Here is a 22,289-nt window from a genome sequence, read left to right on the forward strand (position 1 = left end):
CCCTCGTTAAATGTCAGCTGTTACAATCGGCATCATACCTGTTGTTACCACGGGAACACAATCCAGATGGCCCCTGCACTGCAGACACAGGACCCCTTCTGTGCTGGAGGCCTGGTTTGGTTTCTGCTTATCTGCAGGTCAGCAAACTTCTTCTGTAAAGGGCTAGACCACAAATATTTTAGGCTTTGCAGTCCATACGATCTTTGTTGCAATTACTCAACTCTAGCATTGTAGCACGAAAACAACCAGAGACACATAAATGAATGGCAGGATGTGCTCTGATAAAACTTTACTTATAAAACTAGGCAGCAGGCTGGATCTGGCTCGTGGGCTGTAGTTTGATCTCTGACCTAGAAGAAACTGCTCTCTGAAATTCTGAAAATTCTACTTCCAGGAGGCCAGTGCAAGTAGAGAGATAAGCATTTAAGTGTCAACCTCAGTCTCAACAGTGTAATTTTTAGGACATTTTGGCCCAAGCCAGGAATGCGTTCTGACTTCCATGCAGAAGTATGACAGGGCTCCTAGTGCTTATCCAGGAAAGTAAGCAATACCGTGGACCTAAAACTCCTGTGTCCCAAAGAGCCCCATGGCTACCACTTTTGTACTTAAATTATATGTTACCAGATGCAGCAAAAGGTGGTCACAAGTGAAATATTCAGGGGAAAGAAAGAAGGCTATGCAGAAAGTTTAAATCAACCCCTTGCCAACAGTCGGATAGGTAAGTACATTTTTCCATCTATGTACTTACTTTTCCTATTTTAAAAAAAGTCAAAGGAATTTGCTCGACTCCGTAGCATTTCCTGACAGCTCTTCCCCAGTTGAGGTCTTGGTCACAGAGGGACATAAAAGCAGCAGATGCCAGTGGCTTTTGCACAGGGTAGAATTTAGTGATGATTCACTGCATTCTGGTTCCTTCCCTAGATGAAGGAGACATTAATCCCAAGGTGCTTCAACTCCTCAGCAATGAAAAAATCCAGGTAAGGGGACGTGTCCTTGCCTCAGACAGGATGCCCCATGAGGTCTGAGGACAGGGTCCGTTTTCTACATGCACAATGTCTGGAAGCACTGTTTCTTTTTATTTTTTTAATCTTTTTGTGTGTGTGTGAGGAAGATCAGCCCTGAGCTAACATCCATGCTAATCCTCCTCTTTTTTTTTTTTTTTTTTTTGCTGAGAAAGACCGGCTCTGAGCTAACGTCTATTGCCAATCCTCCTCCTTTTTTTCCCCAAAGCCCAAGTAGATAGTTGTATGTCATAGTTGCACATCCTTCTAGTTGCTGTATGTGGGATGTGGCCTCAGCATGGCCGGAGAAGCGGTGAGTCGGTGCGCGCCCGGGATCCGAACCTGGGCCGCCAGTAGCAGAGCGCACGTACTTAACCACTAAGCCACAGGGTCGGCCCTGGAAGCACTGTTTCGATGCAGGGGTGCGTGTGGGCGGTTGGGGCTCTCAACTGTGATGCTCTGGGTATTAGTTAAGATAATGGGGACCGCAGGACCATTAGAACCTGTTGCTGGTCCTGTCCTTAGCTGTCACCCTAGGAGCTGTTTGGTTTTCTATGAAATGCAGCATGAACTTAATCATGTAACATACCCTATTAGTGAGAAGCAGTATGACAGGGTGCCTGGGTGCCGACACGGGCTACGGAACTTAGTAGCTGCAAGATTCCCAGCAGGATGCTTAAGTTCTCAGTGCCTCTGCCCTTCTGAGAATGGGGATAACGGGGTTACTGAGAGGACGAAGGAGTCGATGCTGTGAAGTGTGTAGGCCGCTGCCTGGCAGGCAGCAGCTGGGGAGTGTGTCTCTGGTGTCTCTCTGTCACTTCTGGTTCCCTGGAGAACGGAAGCCTGTGTGACAGGATTGGATTACCCTCTGGCCGTGAGGGCTTTAACGCCCACAGAGCGTCTTCACCTCTGTTGACCTCTCAGAGCAGCCCCATGAGGCAGGTGGCCAGAGCCTTGAATTCCTCAGAAGGGCCATGTCATAGGCAGAGCTGGGAATCAAAATCTACCATGCGGAGAGCCAGAGGGCAGGAAAAAACTCGTTTCTGCAAAATCTGTTTGAGCACCTCTGAGCGCCTGAAGTAACTTCACCAGGGTCTGAGTGACAACTTGGTCCTCTGTCCCCCTCCCCTATGAAGTAAGCTTCTGCTCGTAGTGATGGTAACCTCCTTGCAGTATGGTATCCCGGTCATTAAATACGACAGGAAAGGGTTCAAGGCGCGGCAGCGGCAACTCCTTCTTACTCAGAAAGCAGCTTACGTGGTAGAACACGCCAAAATCAAGCAGAAAATCGAGTACTCAACACTCAAAGGTAAGAGGCAGGTAATCTTACGACAATCCAGTGGGTTGACTTAGCTCCTGGGCACGCCAGCACCGAAAAAGCCCTCGATTGGGAGAGAGCAGCCCTGGGCTGCCCGGGCCCGGCCCGTGTCTCTTATTCTGGCATAAATACAAATACTTCACTCAAGTATCCAGGACAATAGTCCTGGAGAATAGTCACCTTCTACAATGACCTGTTTTTTATTCAGAGCACAGACCTCCACAGCCCAATAGCATCCTGATTTCTGGAATATGCCTTCACCCTATGGGGCCCAGCTAGGAGGGGAAAAGTATGCGCTGGGGAGCCCCGAGGTGCACCTCTTCTTTTTTCTGTATTAATGTCGAGTTGTCCAGTCCTGGCCCCTAACTTTGGATCTGTCTTCAGGTGTCTCTACTAGCAATCTGAGCGACAGAATCTTAGTCATGCATGTTTCGCCAGAGGACAACAAGCAAAAGGTAATTGACGGCCACCAGTCTGTAACGGAGGAAAACGACACACTGCCGAAATGTTAAGTTGTCCATTGTGAAACTTCAGCATCGGAGAGTATTTTCTTCTTTTTTTTTTTTTTGGTGAGGATTGGCCCTGAGCTAACATCTGTTGCCAATCTTCCTCTACTGTGTATGTGGGACGCTGCCACAGTGTGGTTTGATGAGCAGCACGTAGGTCTGCGCCCAGGATCCAAACCCGTGAACCCCGGGCCACCGAAGCGGAGCGCGCAAACTTAACCACTACGCCACCGGGCCAGCCCCAAGAGTATTTTCTTTTAAACCACTACTACTGAAACTGCCATGTCCTCTCCACCTCAGGGGGATGCCATCTTACAGTGTGAACACGTATTTGAAGCGGTTACTAAACTCGCCATGCTGGTTAAGGAGGACGTTGTAAATGTTGTTCAAGGAAGGTAGGTGGCTTCATCTTTAGCTCAGGAAGGAATTCAGCGTTAAAAATGTTTATTAATGGATCAAGGAAGAGGCAGTGTTAATCATTTCACTCCTGTCTGCCTCCTCCCCCCAAAACAAGCACTGCCCACCAGCAATGGCTGGGGAAGAAGCCTCTAGTGGGGTACCCTCGCCCTCTGTGGTAAAGAACTTCCCTCCCTCCTCACCCCTATGATTCGGGGCTCTGGAGAAATGAAGACGTCAGTGATCACTTGCTGACTTAAGGGAACAGTGGTCTTACCATCCAGTTTTCAAAGGAGGTGCTTATGTGCCTGAGGGAAGCTGTCACCAAGTGAAAGGTGGCCCTCTGGGCCAGAGCAGGTGACAGCCACACCTCTGCTGTTGATGCCTGTTGTCTGAGACCGTTGGTTGAGCACAGTGGGCCTCAGCTTTGCAGGCTGCTTCCAGATCGATTAGGGAAAGTGCTAAAATTTCTTTAGGATTCAAAAGAAAACTACCAGGGACGTGGAGTGCTCTCAGTCAATTCTCTCAACAGCTCTGAAGTAGGCGCCACTCTTTCCATTTCACGGGCACAAGGTGGCTAACCAACACCCTCAAAGTCACGTAGCTGGTCAGGGATGGTGCGTGGTTCCTGAGGGCCATGCTTGAGTCTCATTTGCAGGCTGAGGCAGGCACAGCAGTGTGCTCCCAGAGCCCCTGTGAAAGCAGGATGCTCTAGGCAGTACTGTCTCGTTTCCCTCACACTTCTGCTGCTCCTAGTAGGGCTCACATCTTTATAATCTGATGAGCACAATCCTAAGTGGAATAGGGAGAGAAAGTTGGGTACAGTCATGTGCCACATAATGACATTTTGGTCAACGACGGACCACATATATGACTGTGGTCCCATAAGATTAGTACCATATAGCCTAGGTGTGGAGTAGGCTGTACCCTCTAGGTTTCTGTAAGTATACTCTATGATGTTCACACGACGACAAAATCGCCTAACAGTGCATTTCTCAGACTGTATCCCTGTCGTTAAGTGACGCACGACTGTACTTTTGGAGGTGTTGTTTCTGTTTTGCTGTACCTCTGAGAGAATACCTAGCTTTCTATAAGAGTTTCAACATGAAGATGTATAGGTAGTTCTTCAGACATCAAATTGGCCCCTTGAACTGAACGTGTTCAATTAATATGAGAATAATTACAGAAACAGTGGTAAGTTTCCCAGGTGTGGAAATGGTTTCTTTTGATTACTCAAATATGCAATAAAACTCTGCATTAAAACAGGAATTCAATCTTGAAACTAGTAAAGCTTCATAAGTGAATTTCTTTTGCAGACGAAAGGCTGAGAGAATAAAAGAATATGTTGGTAATTCACCATTTTGTGTATTTTAAGTTTACAGTTTTATATTAGTCCTGGAAAAGAAGGCACAATAGTTTTCAACACTGGAGCAGAAGAACAAATCTATAAAGACAAAAATGGACAGCTAACAGTGGTAAGTGGCTGGGTCTGGGGAGGGAGGTAAGTTGTAGATGAGAATATAGATTAAAATTCTACCAATTTTAGTCTTTCTGTTGATTGACTGGAATCATAACCTAGTTTATTTCTCCCTCTATTCCTGATTCTACATCTAAAAAACAGGAAAGAATTGATACTAGAGGCATAGATTCAAACACTGAATGAAAAGGGGAAAAAAGCAAGTTTACCTACCATATTTCATTGTCAGTGACTGTAAATACTTCTCAGCTTTAAATGTTGAAGCCCAACTTGTTACTGGATGGCAAAGGCCTTATGCCTTACATGTCAGTGGTTCTCAAGCTCGTCTCCGCGTTGGAATCTCCAGGCGAGCTTCCAAAGTACCAGTGCTGGTGTCTCAGCCCCAGACACTGTGATGTAATTGGCGGGGGTGGGGCCTGAACTTTGGAATATAAGCCACCTCAGGTCTGAGAGGCAGAGAGGTTTGGGAACCACTGTGTCTTACGAAGAGCCTGAGCCCTCAGTGGTTTGCCCTCCCTGCTGTCCCGACAGCCCTCACTGGCAAGTAGTACACAGAGCTTACCTTCATCTAATTTTGCTGGGAAATATTAAAAGCCAAGGGCTGAATCTTTAAGATGTATTTTGTATATATACTGAGTATTCATTATTTGATAACAAACTAATTAGAAAATAGTCTACCAACATGGAATGTCTCCAACACATTTCAATTTATATGCATTTAACTATGAAATTGTTTTGTGGATATAAGTAGTACACAAATGTCTTTTATAACATAATTGCCCCTAAACACAATTACCTCCTTCACGGACAAGTTAAAATATTTAAGCATCATTTTGAATGTAAACTATAAGGTGATTTTTCAGTTTCTATGTTGTCTGAAAACTCACACACCTAAGATTCTCTCTCTTTTGGAATTACACAGGCTCTCTCCCTGCCTGACCAGCTCAGGCTGAAGATGCTCACAGGCCTCAGTGAGCCCATTTCTAAATGTGGCTCGTCTTGTGGGAGGTGGGGCAGGAGATGGTGTGGGTGGTGGGGCTGGCTTCTCGCAGCTTGTCCACACCCTCCACGATGCTGACAGTGGGGTGATAACTGTCCTCACGAGTGAGGCAAGGTGAGACGTGGCCTCTAACCCTAAGCGTGGCCTCTGTCCCAGGTGTCGGTCCGCAAGAAGTCCTGATAGAGGATGACGCCTGACCTCTCCCATCGCCGTTTTTTCTCCGGCTGAGCAAAGTACCCAGGAAGTGGGAATTTGATCCAGTTAGCTACACCTTCAAGGAAAGGTCACAGCGGCTCTAGAACAGGGTCACATCTGAAGAAACGGAGTGGCATCTATGCCAAAGCCCAACCCCAGCTTCTCAGGTGCCCTGTGGCACTCAATTAAAATGTCCTCTTCAGGGAGCCAACCTCAAGTCACCCAAAGGGGTGGTTTTAAACGTCCCCCAAAGGACCTACACTCCAGGGGTACTTGAACGTGTCAGCACAGGGTGGGCAACAGGGTCTCTACCCTCATCAAGCTGCCCCCGAGGCACAGTGAGGTATGGTCTTGAGAGTGAGTAAATGAAATTTCATAAAGCTGCAAAATTTGAATTTTGCGCTAAATAGAACTTAGAAATATACCCAATTCCTTGGCATTTCTGAAGGGCTCTTTAGGTCCAGATGGTGAGCTGTATCTCCCATCGTCTCTCCAGTGTTAAATTGACGGCAACAGTAGTTCATTCATTCTGCTTTCTCAAAGCCCGGCAGCATTCCCACCCAAGGCTTCCTTTCAGTGTTCAAACTCAAACGCTACAGAGAAATGACTCCTCTTTCCCAGCCCAAGCAACTTTAAGGTGACAAAGTAGAATGTAGGATCTCTGCCTTGCTCTCTTTGCTATAAACTGCACTTCAGTTCAGTGGCTTGATTGTGCTGGGCGTTTCTGAAAAGACTCAGAAAACAGATAGAAACGAAAGGATTATATAACCTTTATTTTACATTTGTCCACAAACGCTGGTACAACAGACAGTGACTACTTCTAAAACTTGTAGCATTTTTTTCATAGCACAGAGAGACAGAAAGGTTAGGGACACAGAGCTGTGTTACGGTGACTCAGGCGAGCCCTAAAGATAGCACGCCTGCCAGAGGGAGGGCTGAGTGTTGGTCACGCTTCTGTCTGAAAGCTGCTGTCAGGTACAGGTGAGCACTCCTAACCAGAGGGCGGGGGTGCCTGCACAGCGATGAACCCGCTGATCCACCGCACAAGGCACCGGAAGAGGCTGTGCCAGGAAGTGCCTCAGGCACAGGCCCCCAGGCACCAAAATCCGACGACTTATTTGAAAAAAACTGAACTCAATTCCAAGGGACCAAAAGCTGTTCCACTTTTTTAAAAATTGTAAGCTATTCTGATATAATAAACTTAACGCTTAACCAAATCTTAGGCCAGTGTTTTACTTGGATGGTTCTGAAATATAAATATTGACTTTCATTTGCCCTTAGTGCTAACATAAGAAAAATCAGTTCTTTGTAGAATATATTGGCTAACAGAGCTTGGCCCAGCCACCACCCTGTCAGCTCATGGCTATTTGCAGTAACAGTCGTATTCACCATGGAATGTCTTATGAATCTGTTCATATCCCAGGGAAGCTAAGACTCAAAACTACAAATGCAAAGTTGGAGGAAAAGTGAAAGTAGAGAAACTGCCAGAAACATTAGGTCATAAAGTGTAGAAGCCCAAACAAATCGTTCCACAAACTTACTTTTCACGTAAACATTTAAAAAACAGTATTTATATGATGGCTTTTCCATTCCTACAGAAAACATCAGAACTGACATTCACTTTAACTTTCTAACAAAGTTCAACCCAAATGGCAGGGTTGGTGTTTACAACTTAAACAGTATAAAATATTTACGAGACATTATTTTCAAGCCCCCCCTTTGCTTAGCACTTAACAAAATCCAAACGGCCTAACGTGAAAGTTTCCCACACGACAGTTTAAACAGCAGCTACCCCATACATGATTTTTAGGTTCCGCCTTGATTGTTTTAACATTTTATTGTGGGCTTTGCTGCTGGATACAAAAGAAAGGCAGACACTGTCACAAGTAGGGCAGTACGTACAAAGTCCAAGCTGTAAAAACCATTTCAAAATATAAACGCGTTTTTTGAAATACACTGTGTCAAAGGCTGCCCACATGAATACCTTTGGTATAAAACGGTAACATTTCCCTTGAAAACAACAGACAAAACCCATCCATTACCTTCCACACATTCGCATCTCCTTGTAACTACTCTACCTAGTCTAGTCTCAACCACCATATCAGTCACAACGCACTTCTGTCCCTTCCGGGCGCAGAGGAGACTGGGAGGTAGGTAACCGAGCACATCCATCCTACACGAGCGCCGTGCAGACAGCCGGGCTCCAGTGCGGGCCACCTGTGCCCCACAAGCACACATCCCCGTCAACAGTCACACACGTCCCTTTAACAAACGAACACAGACACTAAGCAGACCCAAGAGGACCTGCACATCCTCTCTGCTCGCTGATGGCCACTCCGTACTGTGTAAAAACCAGAGGCAAAGATGTGAAGGGCAAAGACTCCAGGTGAGGGCTGCCCTGAGACAGGCAAGCTGCCCTGGGGCTGCTGGTGTGAGGGGTGTTCCTGCCTGGATGTCAGGTTTAGGACAGAGAATCTGGGGCCACATTTAAGTTCTGAGCAAAGGGCAGGGCATCCACCTGCGGCAGCAAGCCCAGCTTAACAGGGAAGGAGGCTGAGGAGGAAGGAATGGATCCCACGGAGCAGCGGGTTGTGAGTTACGCCTCTTACCAGGCCAGATGGCCTCCCTGGAATGGAGTGGGACAGCAAGGAGGGCAGGGGAAGGGGCAGGAGTCAGGGAAGGGGCCCTGAACAGAGCTGAGAACTTGCTGCCTGGGACAGCTCCGCCCTTGGCCAGACATGTGAGGTCCCAACAGGCACCAGACCACAGGGCCGCCAAGGCCCCTTAAACAGAGCTAGGCATCCAGAGCTACGCTAGGAACAACTGAAGGCACGAAGCTCAGCAGGTCCCATCTCCACTGCTACAAGCTGCAATTATTTACCAATAAGCTATAGGTGCAAAATCCTGTTGCAGAATGGACTTCTGGCAAGCTGTGGGGACCGTGCCCCGTCTGGTGTACAGGAAGCGGGAGCCGTGTACTGGGCTGGAGGGATATGAAATAGGGAGCTCGCAGACACCTCTGGTGGCCACCAACTGCAGCATCCCTCCTGGAGCTGTCGAAATGAACCCCAAAGGGAATACCACCCAAGAAGCTCAAATAGCTAGTCAACACCCACAAAAATAAATATTGCAAATCAAAGTTCTCACGTACACTTCATATCCATTCATACTTTTCCTCTGAGAACCAGGAAAGCCTGGCTCCAAGGATTCTCACGGAAAGTAGAGACCTTGGACATGTTCAACAATGGGGGTGCGTTCACCTGGGTCAAGACAATCAATCACCTTATTGAGAAATATCAAAATAATAATCTGGCTTGTTACAAAAGTATCTCCAGACTCCGGGGGAAGTGGAAGGTGCCCGGAAGCCTGAACACGATCTGAGTGTACAGCAGGGAGGAGGAGGGGGAGGGTGGGCGGCTCGGGTCTGCCTGCCTGCTCACTGGTGGAGGTGGGCCCGGTCGTCTGGGCGCTTGATGTGGATCCGCCGCACGCGCTCGATCCGCTCCCGTTCCCGCTCCTCATCCTCGTCCAGGTGGTGGGAGCGCCCGGCTGCCCCACCCGTGGCCTCCAGGAGGGCATTGTCAGGTCCCCGGCCATCTTGGGCCTCATACAGCAAAATATTCAGGGTTTCCTCATAAATCCGGGCTTCAGGGAACTCCACCTACGTCCCCACAAAATACAGGGCAGGTAAGTTAGCATCACACACACACTCCACCACCTCTGCCACCACCTAGTACTTCCGAGCAGGGCCATCCCGCTAAATCAGGCCCATTTAAGGCTGTCATTGTTATTTTTAAAGTAGTTGTTATTTTCAATAAGCAACGCTTACATATGGTGCTCAAGTCACAAGAGACAAAAGTGATACAGTCAAATGGGGACGAGAACGCTTCTTGTTATCTTGCCCTCTCCGAGGGATCCCATGCATATAAATATACATATATATTCAGACACTTTAAAACACAAAAGGTGGCCCACCACACAGACTCTTCTGCACCTTCCTCTTCTCCCAACTTAACTTGGAGATCATTCCACATCAGGGAATGATAAAGAATGTGACAATGCAATTAACCAGTTCATGCTGATGGACGTCTGGGTCATTTCCAATATGCTGCTACTAACAAACAAAGCTTGCACATGAGCCATCCACCCCTCAAAGCAGTCTCTAAAGCAGGCTTCTTTTGAACAGGGATCAACTAGGGGCCCTCAGGAAATGGACATGATGGCTCCTGGTTGGTAAAGCGCAGTGTTTGGTTGCTGCTCTTCGGGGTTAAGGTGCCATGAACAAGAGGAGGGCTGCACAAGTCAGTCCCAGGCACTTGACTCCCCGTGTAGAGACTCTGCTTTCAAGGGCAGGATTCTGAGATTCTGGTTCTGGAGACACGGAGTGGGCACACCTCACCCCGTCTTCCCCACTGAGGCTACAGAACCAGGAGAGAGTGTACACAGCAGCTATTGAGGACTCTGAGATGGAAAGAGTTGCAGGCGGATTGGGAGGAAAGACTAGAATTTGCAGAAATGCCAAACCAGCAGCGAGTTTACTGTTTTTCCCCCACCAGTATCCCCCAGCCTGAGCTCAACACAGCCTGCAACCCTGAAACAGGCACCAGGACAGAGAGAACTCCAGGAGAAGGTCTCTGGTGGCCAGAGGAACCACTAGAGTCTCCCAACATGCAGAAAATCGGGGAAGTTCCCTGTTTTTCTTTTCTCTATTTTCTCGCACCTCAGCCCCCGAGCAATCTCGTGGCAGCAATGGCCATGGTAGCAACCAGAGCCTGCGGGAGTGAAAACTCTAAGGGAGGGAACCCTCCTTTCCGATTAGAAGAGCTGTGGTCTCAACGGGGAGCGGGCAAGGGGGAATCCCTGCTGTTGTTTTTCTCTGTCTCCATGCCGTTTGGCTCCAGATACAGGCAAAGTCACAGGAAGTGTGTGGCAGAGCAGGGTGACTGAAGTCTCAGCTTTCTGGCCAGATGACGGGAAAGGGGCTTCTTAAGGCTGTGCATGAACTCCTGGGCTCACCCCCAGCTGCTGATCTGACCCTCAACAGCATGTGTAGACTTTAAGAACTGAGCAATGGGACAGATGGCTGCCCAGGACACAGACTGGCCCACAGCGTAGCACAGGTCTGAAGGCTTTGAAAACAACTGTCAATGGAACTACAACCCACAGAAGGCTGGTTGGAACTTGTGGCCTGAACGCAACTGGGTCAATTGCCTGTTAAAAAAAAATATATCAATGTTCTCCTTAGGATTTAAACAAAAATGTCCAGGACACAATTAAAAATTTCTCGGCATATCAAGAACCAGGAAAATCGCAACTCCTGAAGTGAAAGATAATCAACAGATACCAAAGCTAAGATGACCCAGATATTGGATATCTGACAAAGACCTGAACGCTGCTATTATAAAAATGTTCCAACAAGTAAGAGCCAACACTCTTAAAGCAAATGCAAATATAGGAAGTCTTAGCAAGGAGACAGAAGATAAAAAGGAAAAAAAGAACCAAATGAAAGTTGTAGAACTGAAAATATAATATCCAAAACAACACACACACACACAAAAACCAACTCACTGGAAGGGCTCAATAACAGAATGGAGATGACAGAGGAAAGAGTCAGTGAACTTGAAGACAGATCAATAAAAGGGATTGATCTGAACAACAGAATGAAAAAAGACCAATAAAGGACAGGACTCTGTGCTTAATTATCACCTAGTCCTCAGTGAGTCAGAATGAAGAATCAAATGGACAATGTATATATTAAACATCTGTTTAAACTTTAATTTCAGCAAGTCATACCCTTTCCAACTTAACCACAAAATAATAGTTAAATGATGATGAAAAGAATTAGTATGGAGACAAACGAAAATGAAAATATGACATGCAAAAATTTATGAGATACAGCAAAAGTGGTACTAAGAGGGAAGTTTATAGCAATACAGGGCTACCTTAAGAAACAAGAAAAATCTCAAATAAAAAATCTAACAGTGCACCTAAAGGAAATAGAAAAAGAAGAACAAACAAAGTCCCAAATCAGAAGAAGGAAGGAAATAATAAAAATCAGAGCAGAAATAAATGAAATAGAGACTAAAAAAGCAATAGAAAAAAATCAACGAAACTAAGAGCTGGTTCTTTAAAAAGATAAACAAAATTGACAAATCTTTAGCTAGACTCACCAAGCAAAAAAGAAAGAAAGCTCAAATAAAATCAGAAACGAAAGAGGAGAAATTACAACGGACACCTCAGAAATACAAAAGATTATAAGAGAATACTACGAAAAGCTATATGCCAACAAATTGGATAATTTACAAGAAATGGATAAATTCTTAGAATCATATAACCTGCCAAAACTGAATCAAGAGGAAGTAGAGAATTTGAATAGACCAATCACCAGTAAGGAGATCGAAACAGTAATCACAAACCTCCCAAAAATAGAAGTCCAGGACTAGAAACCTTCCCCGGTGAATTCTACCACACATTCAGAGAAGACTTAATACCTATCCTTCTCAAACTCTTCCAAAAAATTGAAGAGGAGGGGAAACTTCCTAACTCATTCTACAAAGCCAAAATGACCCTGATACCAAAACGAGACAAGGACAACACAAAAAAAAGATAATTACAGGCCAATATCACTGATGAACATAGATGCAAAAATCCTCAAGAAAATACTAGCAAACTGAATACAACAATACATTAAAAAGATCATACACTATGATCAGGCGGGATTTATTCAAAGGATGCAGGGATGGTTCAAACATCTGCAGAATCAATGTGATACATCACATGAACAAAATGAAGAAAAATCACATGATCATCTCAATAGACACAGAGAAAGCATTTGACAAGATACAGCATCCACTTATGATAAAAACTCTGAATAAAATGGGTATAGAAGGAAAGTACCTCAACAAACTCACAGCTAATATCATCCTCAATGGTGAAAAACTGAAAGCTATCCCTTTAAGAACAGGAACCAGACAAGGATGCCCACTCTCACCACTTATTTAACATAGTACTGGAAGTCCTAGCCAGAGCAATCAGGCAAGAAAAAGAAATAAAAGGGGTTCAAATTGGAAAGGAAGAAGTAAAACTGTCACTATTTGCAGATGACATGATTTTGTATACAGAAAACCCTAAGGAATCCACCTAAAAACTTTTAGAAACAATAAATGAATACAGTAAAGTTGCAGGATACAAAATCAACATACAAACATCAGTCGCGTTTCTATACACTAACAATGAAGTAGCAGAAAGAGAAATTAAGAATACAATTCTATTTATAATCACAACAAAAAGAATAAAACACCTAGGAATAAATTTAACCAAAAAGGTAAAAGACCTGTACACTGAAAACTATAAAACATTGTTGAAAGAAATCGAAGAAGACACAAAGAAATAGATTTTCTGTGCTCTTGGATTGGAAGACTTAACATAGTTAAAATATCCACACTTTCTAAAGCAATCTACAGATTCAATGAAATCCCTATCAGAGTTCCAACAACATTTTTCACAGAAATAGAACAAAGAATCCTAAAATTTATATGGAACGACAAAAGACCCCGAAAAGCCAAAGGAGTCCTGAGAAAAAGGAACAAAGCTGGAGGTATCACACTCTCTGATTTAAAATACACTACAAAGCTCCAGTAATCAAAACAGCATGGCACTGGCACAAAAACAGACACACAGATCAGTGGAACAGAATCCAGAGCCCAGACATAAACCCACACATCTATGGACAGCTAATTTTTTTTTTTTTTTTTTGTGAGGAAGATCAGCCCTGAGCTAACATCTGTTGCCAGTCCTCCTCGTTTTGCTGAGGAAGACTGGCCCTGGGCTAACATCGGTGCCCATCTTCCTCTGCTTTATATGTGGGACGCTGCCACTGCATGGCTTGATAAGCAGCGTGTAGGTCCACGCCCAGGATCTGAACCTGTGAACCTGGGCCGCCGAAGCAGCACGCGCAAACTTTAACTACCACACCACCAGGCTGCTCCTCAAGGACACCTTATCTTTGACAAGGGAGCCAAGACCACACACGGAGAAAGGAAAGTCTCTTCAGTAAATGGTGCTGGGAAACCGGACAGCCACACTCAAAAGAATGAAAGTGGACCCTTACCTTACACCATCACAAAAATTAACTCAAATGGATTAAAGACTTGAATGTAAGACCTGAAACCATAAAACTTCTAGAAGAAAACATAGGCAGTATGCTCTCTGACATCAGTTTTAGCAGCATCTTTTCAAATACCATGTCTCACCAGGCAAAGGAAACAAAAAAAAAATAAACAAATAGGACTACATCAGACTAAAAAGCTTCTGCACAGCAAGGGAAACCATCAACAAAAAGAAAACAACCTAACAATTGGGAAAAGATATTTGCAAACCACATATCTGATAAAGGGTTAATATCCAAAATACATAAAGAACTCATACAACTCAACAAAGAAACAAAAACAACCCAATTAAAAAACAGGCACAAGATATGAACAGACATTTTTCCAAAGAAGATATACAGATGTCCAACAGGCACATGAAAAGATGTTCAACATCACTATTAGAGAAATGCAAATCAAAACTACAATGAGATATCACGTCATACCCATCAGAATGGCTCTGATTAACAAGACAAGAAATAAGTGTTAGAGAGGATGTGGAGAGAAGGGAACTCTCATACACTGCTGGTGGGAGTGCAAACTGGTGCAGCCACTATGGAAAACAGTATGGAGTTCCTCAAAAAATTAAGAATAGAACTACCATATGATCCAGCTATTCCACTGCTGGGTATTTATCCAAGGAACATGAAAACACGAAAGTGTAAAGATATATGCACCCCTATGTTCACTGCAGCATTATTCACAATAGCCAAGACTTGGAAACAACCTAAGTGCCCATTAAGGGATGAATGGATAAAGAAGATGTGGTGTATATATATGCAATGGAATACTACTCAGCCATAAAAAAGGATGAAATCTTGCCATATGCACAACATGGATGGACCTTGAGGGTATTATGCTAAATGAAATAAGTCAGACAGAGAATGGCAAACACCATATGATGTCACTCATAAGTAGAAGATAAAAACAACAACAAACACAGATAGAGAAATTAGATTGGTGGTTACCAGAGGGGAAGGGAGGAGGGCAAAAGGGGTGAGAGGGCACCTGTGTGTGGTGATGGATGGTAATCAGTCTTTGGGAGGTGAACATAATGCAGTCTACACAAAACTCAAAATATAATGACGTACACCTTAATTTATATAATGTTATAAACCAATGTTACCTCAGTTAAAAAAAAAAAAAGAATTAGTAAAACACTTGGAATGTTCTGCCAAGGAAGATACCAATTATGCAAAAAACCCAAATGGAATATCTGTGCAGCTACTTGAGACAACAAAACATGGGTGTGGGCTCCGAAGCACAGCTCCAGAGGTCTGGCTTAGATGAAGGGGGAACCTGCTCTGTAGGAGCAGCCGTCCCCAACACCGACTCTCTGGAGAGCCAGTCACACGCTTCCCCTGGAGAAAGGAAGAAGGGCTTAGGGACAGGATGGCGGAACAAAGGCAGCCATGGAGAGGGGTCCTGGCCTCCCACCCTGGCTCTACACCAACCAGCTTCACAAACACAAGTGCAGGCTCGCTCTGGAACCCGGCCGCTAATCTGTAAATAAATGGTTGCGATTAGACCACCGTTAAGCTGTAAAAATGTGAAGTCAATATTTTTAAGCTTAATCAATGTGATGATTATCCTTTTAACATCCAAGGGCAGAGGTAACCCATGTATAGTGAGAAAAAAACATCTAGCCAGGACCAAGTGGGAAGTCTAGTTACAGGTGGAACTCACAGCCCTAAAAACAGTTCACAGGAGAGAGGAGGCGTGTGTCATGCAGAGGCAGCAAGAGGAGCAAACGATTCTGGTCCCCAGTTATCTAAGAAAGAACAAAGAAGCTCCGAGGTTTTCCCCTCTTGGCTATCATGAAACAATTATGTATCCTTTAGGATATATTCTGAATAGTAATGAAAAAATATATTTAAGGAAAAAAACCCACACAACTCTGGTTTCTACTTTGTGGTCTGCTTTTCTCTCATTTGCTTTTTGCTTCTGAAGCCAGAATTGTGTGCTCCTGGAGCTGGAGCTACAATGACAGTAATGACCTGAGCAGGTGATCTACAGACTTGCACACGGTGACCAGAGGCATGAAAATCTCCCTCGGCAGACCTACTGCATGTCCCTGGTAATCAGATTTCCCTTAGATGGCTTGAGAAGGAAATGATGGAGTGTACGGTATCATTTAAAAAAAAAAGGATGGGAAGCCCAGTTGCACAGGCCAAGAAGGGTAGGCAAGCAGAGGACCTAAAGGGAGGGACGTTCAGCTGAGAGATTTTTCTCACCACTGCACCTGTGGCCTGGTCTAGCCTTCCAGAACAGCACAGCGACAGAAGTCAAGGGAGAGGCCAACTCCATTGGTTTGGAGAGGATGATGTAAAAATGCATCCACAGAGTCCAGATCAGCCAGGGAGTCGTGTGCTCAGAAGAAAGCCAACAAGGTTGGGAGCTAAAGGATGCCAAGCAGGCTCGTAAGGGTAGAGGGCAGATGGCAAATAAGTAGTAGGTCGTGACCACGAGGCCAAGGCCAAGATCTTGAAGGTAGCACTGTTCCTCTGATGAGATGAGATGGGGCCATGCTGGTGGGAAACAACGTCACATGCAGCAGGGCAAGGAATGCCACAGGCAGTGTCAGATCACTGATGACAGAGGCAGCAGAGGCTGGCAGCAAGGTACACATGGGCATAAGGATACGTCTGAATCAACATTTGTGGCAAAGGAACTTAGGTGCAGTATGACCGTCTCTACTTGCTGAGTGTCAGAGAGGAAAAGCAATTCTGTTTTTCTAAGGCCTACATCTGGATCTTTCCAGGGCACAAAAGATAATGAATATTTTAACACTGATTATGCAACGCTGAGTCAAGGAAAGCATCTGTAAAGCCTTTCCCTCTTTAAGTTTATTTTGCTCAAGTAGAAAGGGAAGTTGTACAAGTATGTATTTCAGACTAGCCACTCAGAACCGTCCACTCGAAGGCCTTACCTTGGTCTGTTTCTTCTCAGTGGCATACACGATGGAGGTACAACAGACTTCAGCAATCTTGCGGCCCTGGCCGTAAAAGGACCAGCAGCAGATTTCGTCCCCAATGACATCCTTTATGAACAGGACCCTTCCGTTAAAGCGCAGAGACAGCTTATCAAACAGTTCAATGTTTTTCAACATATTGTCGTCAGAATTGCTGCAAAAGAGCATTTGATAAGGTGACCACAGCTGGCAGTAACTGCCACCGCCTGAGGAGTATTTCTACATGCTGGGCACATTATCTCCACTATCCCATTTCGACCTTACAATAATCCCAAGAGAAAGGCACTACAGTCTCCATTGCTCAAAGAAGGAAAGTAAGGGTCAGAGAAATTAGGTAATTGCCCAAGGCCAAAAACAAAAGACAGCTCTCCCCGCTCAGCCTGTGCTCCTAACCAGCGTGGCTAGGGTGCCGCTCTGTGACAGCCAGAGATGGAATGCTAAAAACACAGAGCCTGCGGGCACAGGGCACCAGGTCAGGAACGTGGAGTGGAGCCCCACTGAGCCACATGAGTGGCAGAATGGAACTGCCTAAGGGGGACTTTTTATCCTCGGTCAGTTCACAGGTCTTGAGTAAGCTCATCAAATTCCCCTACATACCTCAAGTTCTTGATTTAGAGCCACATGTTCCCAAGAGCCAAAAGGCACTCTAGAAACGCGCATATACTGCTGGGGGGAATGTAAAACGGTGCAGCCACTTTGGAAAACAGTTTGGCAGTTCCTCAATGACTAAACCTAGAGTTACCGTATGACCTAGCAATTCTACTCCTAGGTATCAACCCAGGAGAAATGAAAACATATGTCCACACAAAAACATGTACATCAATGTTCACAGAAGCATTATTCATAATAGCCAAAAAGTGGAAACAACCCAAATGTCCATCAACTAATGAATGGATAAATAAAATGTAGTCTTATCCACACAATGGAATATTATTCAGCCATAAAAAAGAACGAAGTGGTGACACATGCTACAACATGGACGAACCTTGAAAATATGATGCTAAGTGAAAGAAGCCAGCCATGAAAGGCAACATATTATAAGATTCCATTTACAGCAGTCCCCCCTTATCTACAGTTTCACCTTCTGCAGTTTTAGTAACCCATGGTCAACTGTGATCTGAAAATATTAAATGGAAAATTCCAGAAATAAACAAGTCATAAATCTGAAATTATGTGCTGTTCTGAGTAGCGATGAAATCTGACACCATCCTGCTCTGTCCTGCCTGGGACGTGAATCATCCCTTTATCCAGCATATCCACACTGTACTGTATAGGAAAAAACATAGTATATACAGGGTTCAGTACAATGCGCAGTCTCAGGCATCCACTGGGGTCTTGGAACACATCCCCCATGGATAAGGGGGGACCACTGTATATGAAATGTCCAGAGTAGGCAAATCCATAGAAAAAGAAAGCAAAACAGTGGTTGCCTAGGGCTTAGATGGGGGGGGCGGAGCTGAAGGGAAATGGGGAGTAACTGCTAATGGGTACAGGGTTTCCTTCTGGGGTGATAAAAATGTTCTAAGATTAGGTAAGTAGTGATGGCTTCACAACTCTGTAAATATACTAAAAATCACTGACCCTCAAAAAAAGACAGCTTTAGCTGTCTTCAGAATACTGAATTGTATACTGTGAAAGTGCATTTTATGATATGTGTGAATTACATCTCCAAGCTATCTATCTAATCTATCTATCTAATATAATCTAATCTATCTGGACATCCTAGAGGTACAGAAGGGCCACCCTCATCTGAAGGCAACAAGAGGGGCTGGGCCTGGCTGGTGTAAGCGGAAGTTTTCCCAGAGAGCGCAGATGTCTTCTCTGGCTGCGCCTTACCTGGTATAAGAGTATTTGTTGTTACTTCTGTTGTAGAGCAACTTCACGGCTGGCTGTGGGTTGTTTTAAAAGAGAGGAAGAGAGTTACTTGGAACGCAGAAACAATGAACCACTGGCTCCCCACAGGGCTGGGGCCCTGCCACCAGGCTATGAGGCAGACAAGCGCAGCTTGCTGGCTGGGGTGGGGCTAGAGACGGCATGACCCAATAGCCAGGGGAACACAAGATGAGCTGTGGGTTCCCATTCTTAACCCCTTCTCAGGCCTTGCTCAGGCAATTACACACGTTATTTCAAAACTTATTCAGAAGAAACTCCATCATTTCTGGTAGCAGAAAAAATGCCACAAGGGTCCCTCCGACGTACCTTATTTGAAGTCGCTATAAGTTTCTGTTCCTCCTTGGATGAGGTGATGACAGGAACTTTGCAGAAAGGCTCATAAGTATCTTTGTTCTGCTGGAACAAAACATGTTTCAGCCTAGGAGGCCTGCCAGCACTGGGTTATTTAAGCCGACCTGCTGGGCAAAGACGGGCTCTGGCAAGGGGAGATGGGGCAGCCACGCCTGGGAGGAGAGGAGGATTCTTACCACCAATGAATTAGGGGAGGACCAAGAGTCAAGTTCTCCAGGAAGTCTGCTCTCTGGCCAGGGCTGTTACACGCCAGGGTGCTCAGTAAACACTAACAATGATGACACATTTCCACAGCTAGGAAGCCACTCAAAAATAAACCCTAAACATGGCAGATGAAACACGATTGAATCAAAAGCTCCTAAAACCCCACTACAACGACTGTAGAGGGATAAAAAAGGTATAAGTCCACAAGGAGGAAAAGAACAGGAGAAGTATTTGTCAGCAGACAAAAGACGTCAAAAATTTAAGGCTGGAAAGCAGATCACAGATGAGTGATAACCAAGGAGAAGGAGAAAGCTGAAACCTAAGTCAGGAGATGGGAAAGACTCCTGGACACTTCAGAGAACAGCTTTGAAGGCTGTGCACAGGGCAAGAGCACAGGATTGCTCGCCAGTGGGACCCCCAGATGGATCCGCTTCCCCAGCCTGGAAGAGGAAAGATTCACTTTCCTGGAGTGGTCTGTACAGGAGAGGACAGGGTTGAGTTGCTATTCTGAATACAAGGGGATTAAGTGAACAGTCTACATACTAAATGGTGAGCCCTCCCCTACCCCTGGCCCCTTTCCCTACTCAGATCCCAGAAGGTGGTAGTCAGGCTTATACCACAGGCAAGAGAATGGACCATTTCTCCACAGGGAACCGACCTGTCTAAAAAAAGGCTTACAGAGTCTGACATCGGGGGTTCCCACTGAAAAAGTCAGCTGTATCATCACCACTAAGCCCACTGGACAACAAGGACCACTCATGCAGAATCAGCTTTTCAGACTCTTAAATTTCAGTAGACAAAGGATCATCAGATTATACGTGGAAAGCCTCTCAAACATGAGACTGAAACCAAAATAGGGGGAAAAAGTAAGGCAAGGAGAGGGACGATGTAGGCAGCAAAAAGAAAACTTCCAATAGTAGTATCAGACAGACGAGGGGAGCAGATATTGCATCCTATGAAACAAGATCAGTGTGCTGTATAAAAAAGAGCACTCACAGAACAAGAAAAGGCTCTTGGAAATTAGAAATATGATAGCAGAAGAGTTGAACAGATAAAACTGAAAAAAACCTCTGAGAAAGTAGAACAGGGAGATAAAAGAGACAGAAACTAGGAAGACGTCAGTCTGGGGGTTTAACCTCAGACTAACAGAAACCACAGAAAGGGAACCCAGAGGGGATGTCTCCTTCCCAAGACAAAGATGAAACAGAGATTCTCTGATGTGTCTGAACATACCAACAGGAGACTGACTTTTCTGAGAATTCAGGGCTGAATTAGGGATATGTTCTTAGAAAACCAAGCAAACAAAACGACGAAACAATCGCTAACTCTGGCAAACTGAAAAGTTACACAACAAAGAAAATAATCATTGTATAGTCTGTGGTTCAACTATTAACAATATTTAAACATCACAATGTAAACTCTGAATACTGATATAACCAACTGTGATAAAGTATATTGGGAGAACAAGAGAAGGAATATGTGTACGTAAGTTCAGTAGTGGTTGGGGATGGTGGTACTGCATGAGCTAAATTTTCATTTTCTATAGTAATGCCAGTAGATAATGTTGCAAACTGAAATGTCAATAAATAGCAACGTAAGAAATACGGAGGTAAACAGAACTGCTGAAAGAATTAAAAGAAGCTGCCTCAGGGGTGGGGGTGGGTGGGAGGCATATAGTGGCGTTTTTGATATCAACCTTGCAATACTATGTGACTTCTTAAATGATGTACATGCATTACTTTAATAAACACAAAAATGGAATAAAAACAATAAAGTAAAGGATACAACATTTAGTTAGATTTACAGTGAGTTCAGACTCTCCAGGTAGAGGTGGTGTGTGGAAATAACGGTTCCTCGAGGAGCTAGGCATTAAGGGTACTGCTCCAGTAGAGGCCCAGACAGACATGTGGCTCAGGGAGGCACAACAGCCTCACGTACACAGATCCGATGCCTGTGATAACCTGAAGACACTCTTCTGATTCTTTGTCACGTCTGAACTTCGCTTGAAATAAGTGGCTGCTATGTCTAGAAGCATTTCGGTTTTGTAGGGATTTTACTATCACTAGACTTGACCCCAGTGGTCCTGCCCCAGGTCCAGCTGAGGAGTGAGGGGTGTCTGTCTGTAGAGATTGCACTGGGCTCTCAACAATGACTCGTGGGGTGAGAACAAGTCCCAAGATGGGTCCAGAAAACTGATCAAGTTTTACAGCCCATGGCTCAGTACTGAGGGCTGCAACGTACACGAGATGACCCAACACCATGGGGACTGAAATAAGCCAGAGAGTAGTCAGGTGGCCTAAGCATTACAGGGCAGCCTCTCAGGGGTCACTCTGACCAAAGCGGAGAAGCTCCAGGGTTAACTCATTAACTCTCCCAACACCTCAGCGAGGCAGGGACTGCTCCCCTTTTGCAGAGGGGGAAAATGAGGAAGGCAGGTGGGTCTGAGGCCTCCCCACCCTTACGGGAAGAAAGAGTGATGCCTACTTGTAGGGCTGCCTGGCACTCTTCCACCAGGCCCTGGACCAGGTAGTACTTGGCTTCTGCCAGCAGCTCCTCAATCTCCCGGCGGCTCTCGGGCAAGGGGACCGCCCCATCACGAAGGTAGTTGAGTATCGTACCAAAGTGCTTCCCACACCGGTCAATGAGGATCCAGCCTGCAGTGGAAGGAAGAGGACAGGAGGGGCTGCTTACATGGGCACTCCTCTCTTGGAAGGCACTGAGGGAACTGGGGTGTCTCTCGGCTCCCTCCACCTCCCAGGAGAGAGCAGGACCGCAGAGAAGGTTGCAGCCCACCTGCCTAGCTACCAGCAAAAGGCTGACTGGGCCCTGC

General features: G+C 45.3%; 2 protein-coding genes across 4 annotated transcripts in view; one reads left to right on the top strand and one right to left on the bottom strand.

The window, feature by feature from the left end:
- Nucleotides 1–5,878, top strand: part of MYO1H (myosin IH) — a 50,592-nt gene extending 44,714 nt beyond the window's left edge. Inside the window, exons 25-31 of the mRNA XM_014787042.2 lie at nucleotides 625–718; nucleotides 922–977; nucleotides 2,175–2,310; nucleotides 2,704–2,774; nucleotides 3,126–3,220; nucleotides 4,597–4,696; nucleotides 5,855–5,878. Coding sequence (XP_014642528.2) covers nucleotides 625–718; nucleotides 922–977; nucleotides 2,175–2,310; nucleotides 2,704–2,774; nucleotides 3,126–3,220; nucleotides 4,597–4,696; nucleotides 5,855–5,878 — 576 coding nt within the window. The remainder of the gene's footprint in view (nucleotides 1–624; nucleotides 719–921; nucleotides 978–2,174; nucleotides 2,311–2,703; nucleotides 2,775–3,125; nucleotides 3,221–4,596; nucleotides 4,697–5,854) is intronic.
- Nucleotides 5,879–6,646: 768 nt separating this feature from the next.
- The window catches only part of KCTD10 (potassium channel tetramerization domain containing 10), a 30,695-nt gene continuing 15,052 nt past the window's right edge, over nucleotides 6,647–22,289 (bottom strand). For 2 of the 3 annotated variants that reach the window (XM_014787043.2, XM_087424079.1), the window contains exons 3-7: nucleotides 21,944–22,113; nucleotides 19,211–19,297; nucleotides 18,848–18,900; nucleotides 16,970–17,165; nucleotides 6,647–9,554 (exon numbers count right to left, since the gene is read on the bottom strand). In XM_014787043.2, coding sequence (XP_014642529.1) covers nucleotides 9,330–9,554; nucleotides 16,970–17,165; nucleotides 18,848–18,900; nucleotides 19,211–19,297; nucleotides 21,944–22,113 — 731 coding nt within the window. In that variant the 3' untranslated portion in view covers nucleotides 6,647–9,329. The other variant, XM_087424080.1, reaches the window with a different exon arrangement.

This window comes from Ceratotherium simum, chromosome 35, assembly GCF_057802395.1.
Source record: "Ceratotherium simum simum isolate JZ-2026a chromosome 35, ASM5780239v1, whole genome shotgun sequence".
Taxonomy (NCBI): Eukaryota; Metazoa; Chordata; class Mammalia; order Perissodactyla; family Rhinocerotidae; genus Ceratotherium; species Ceratotherium simum.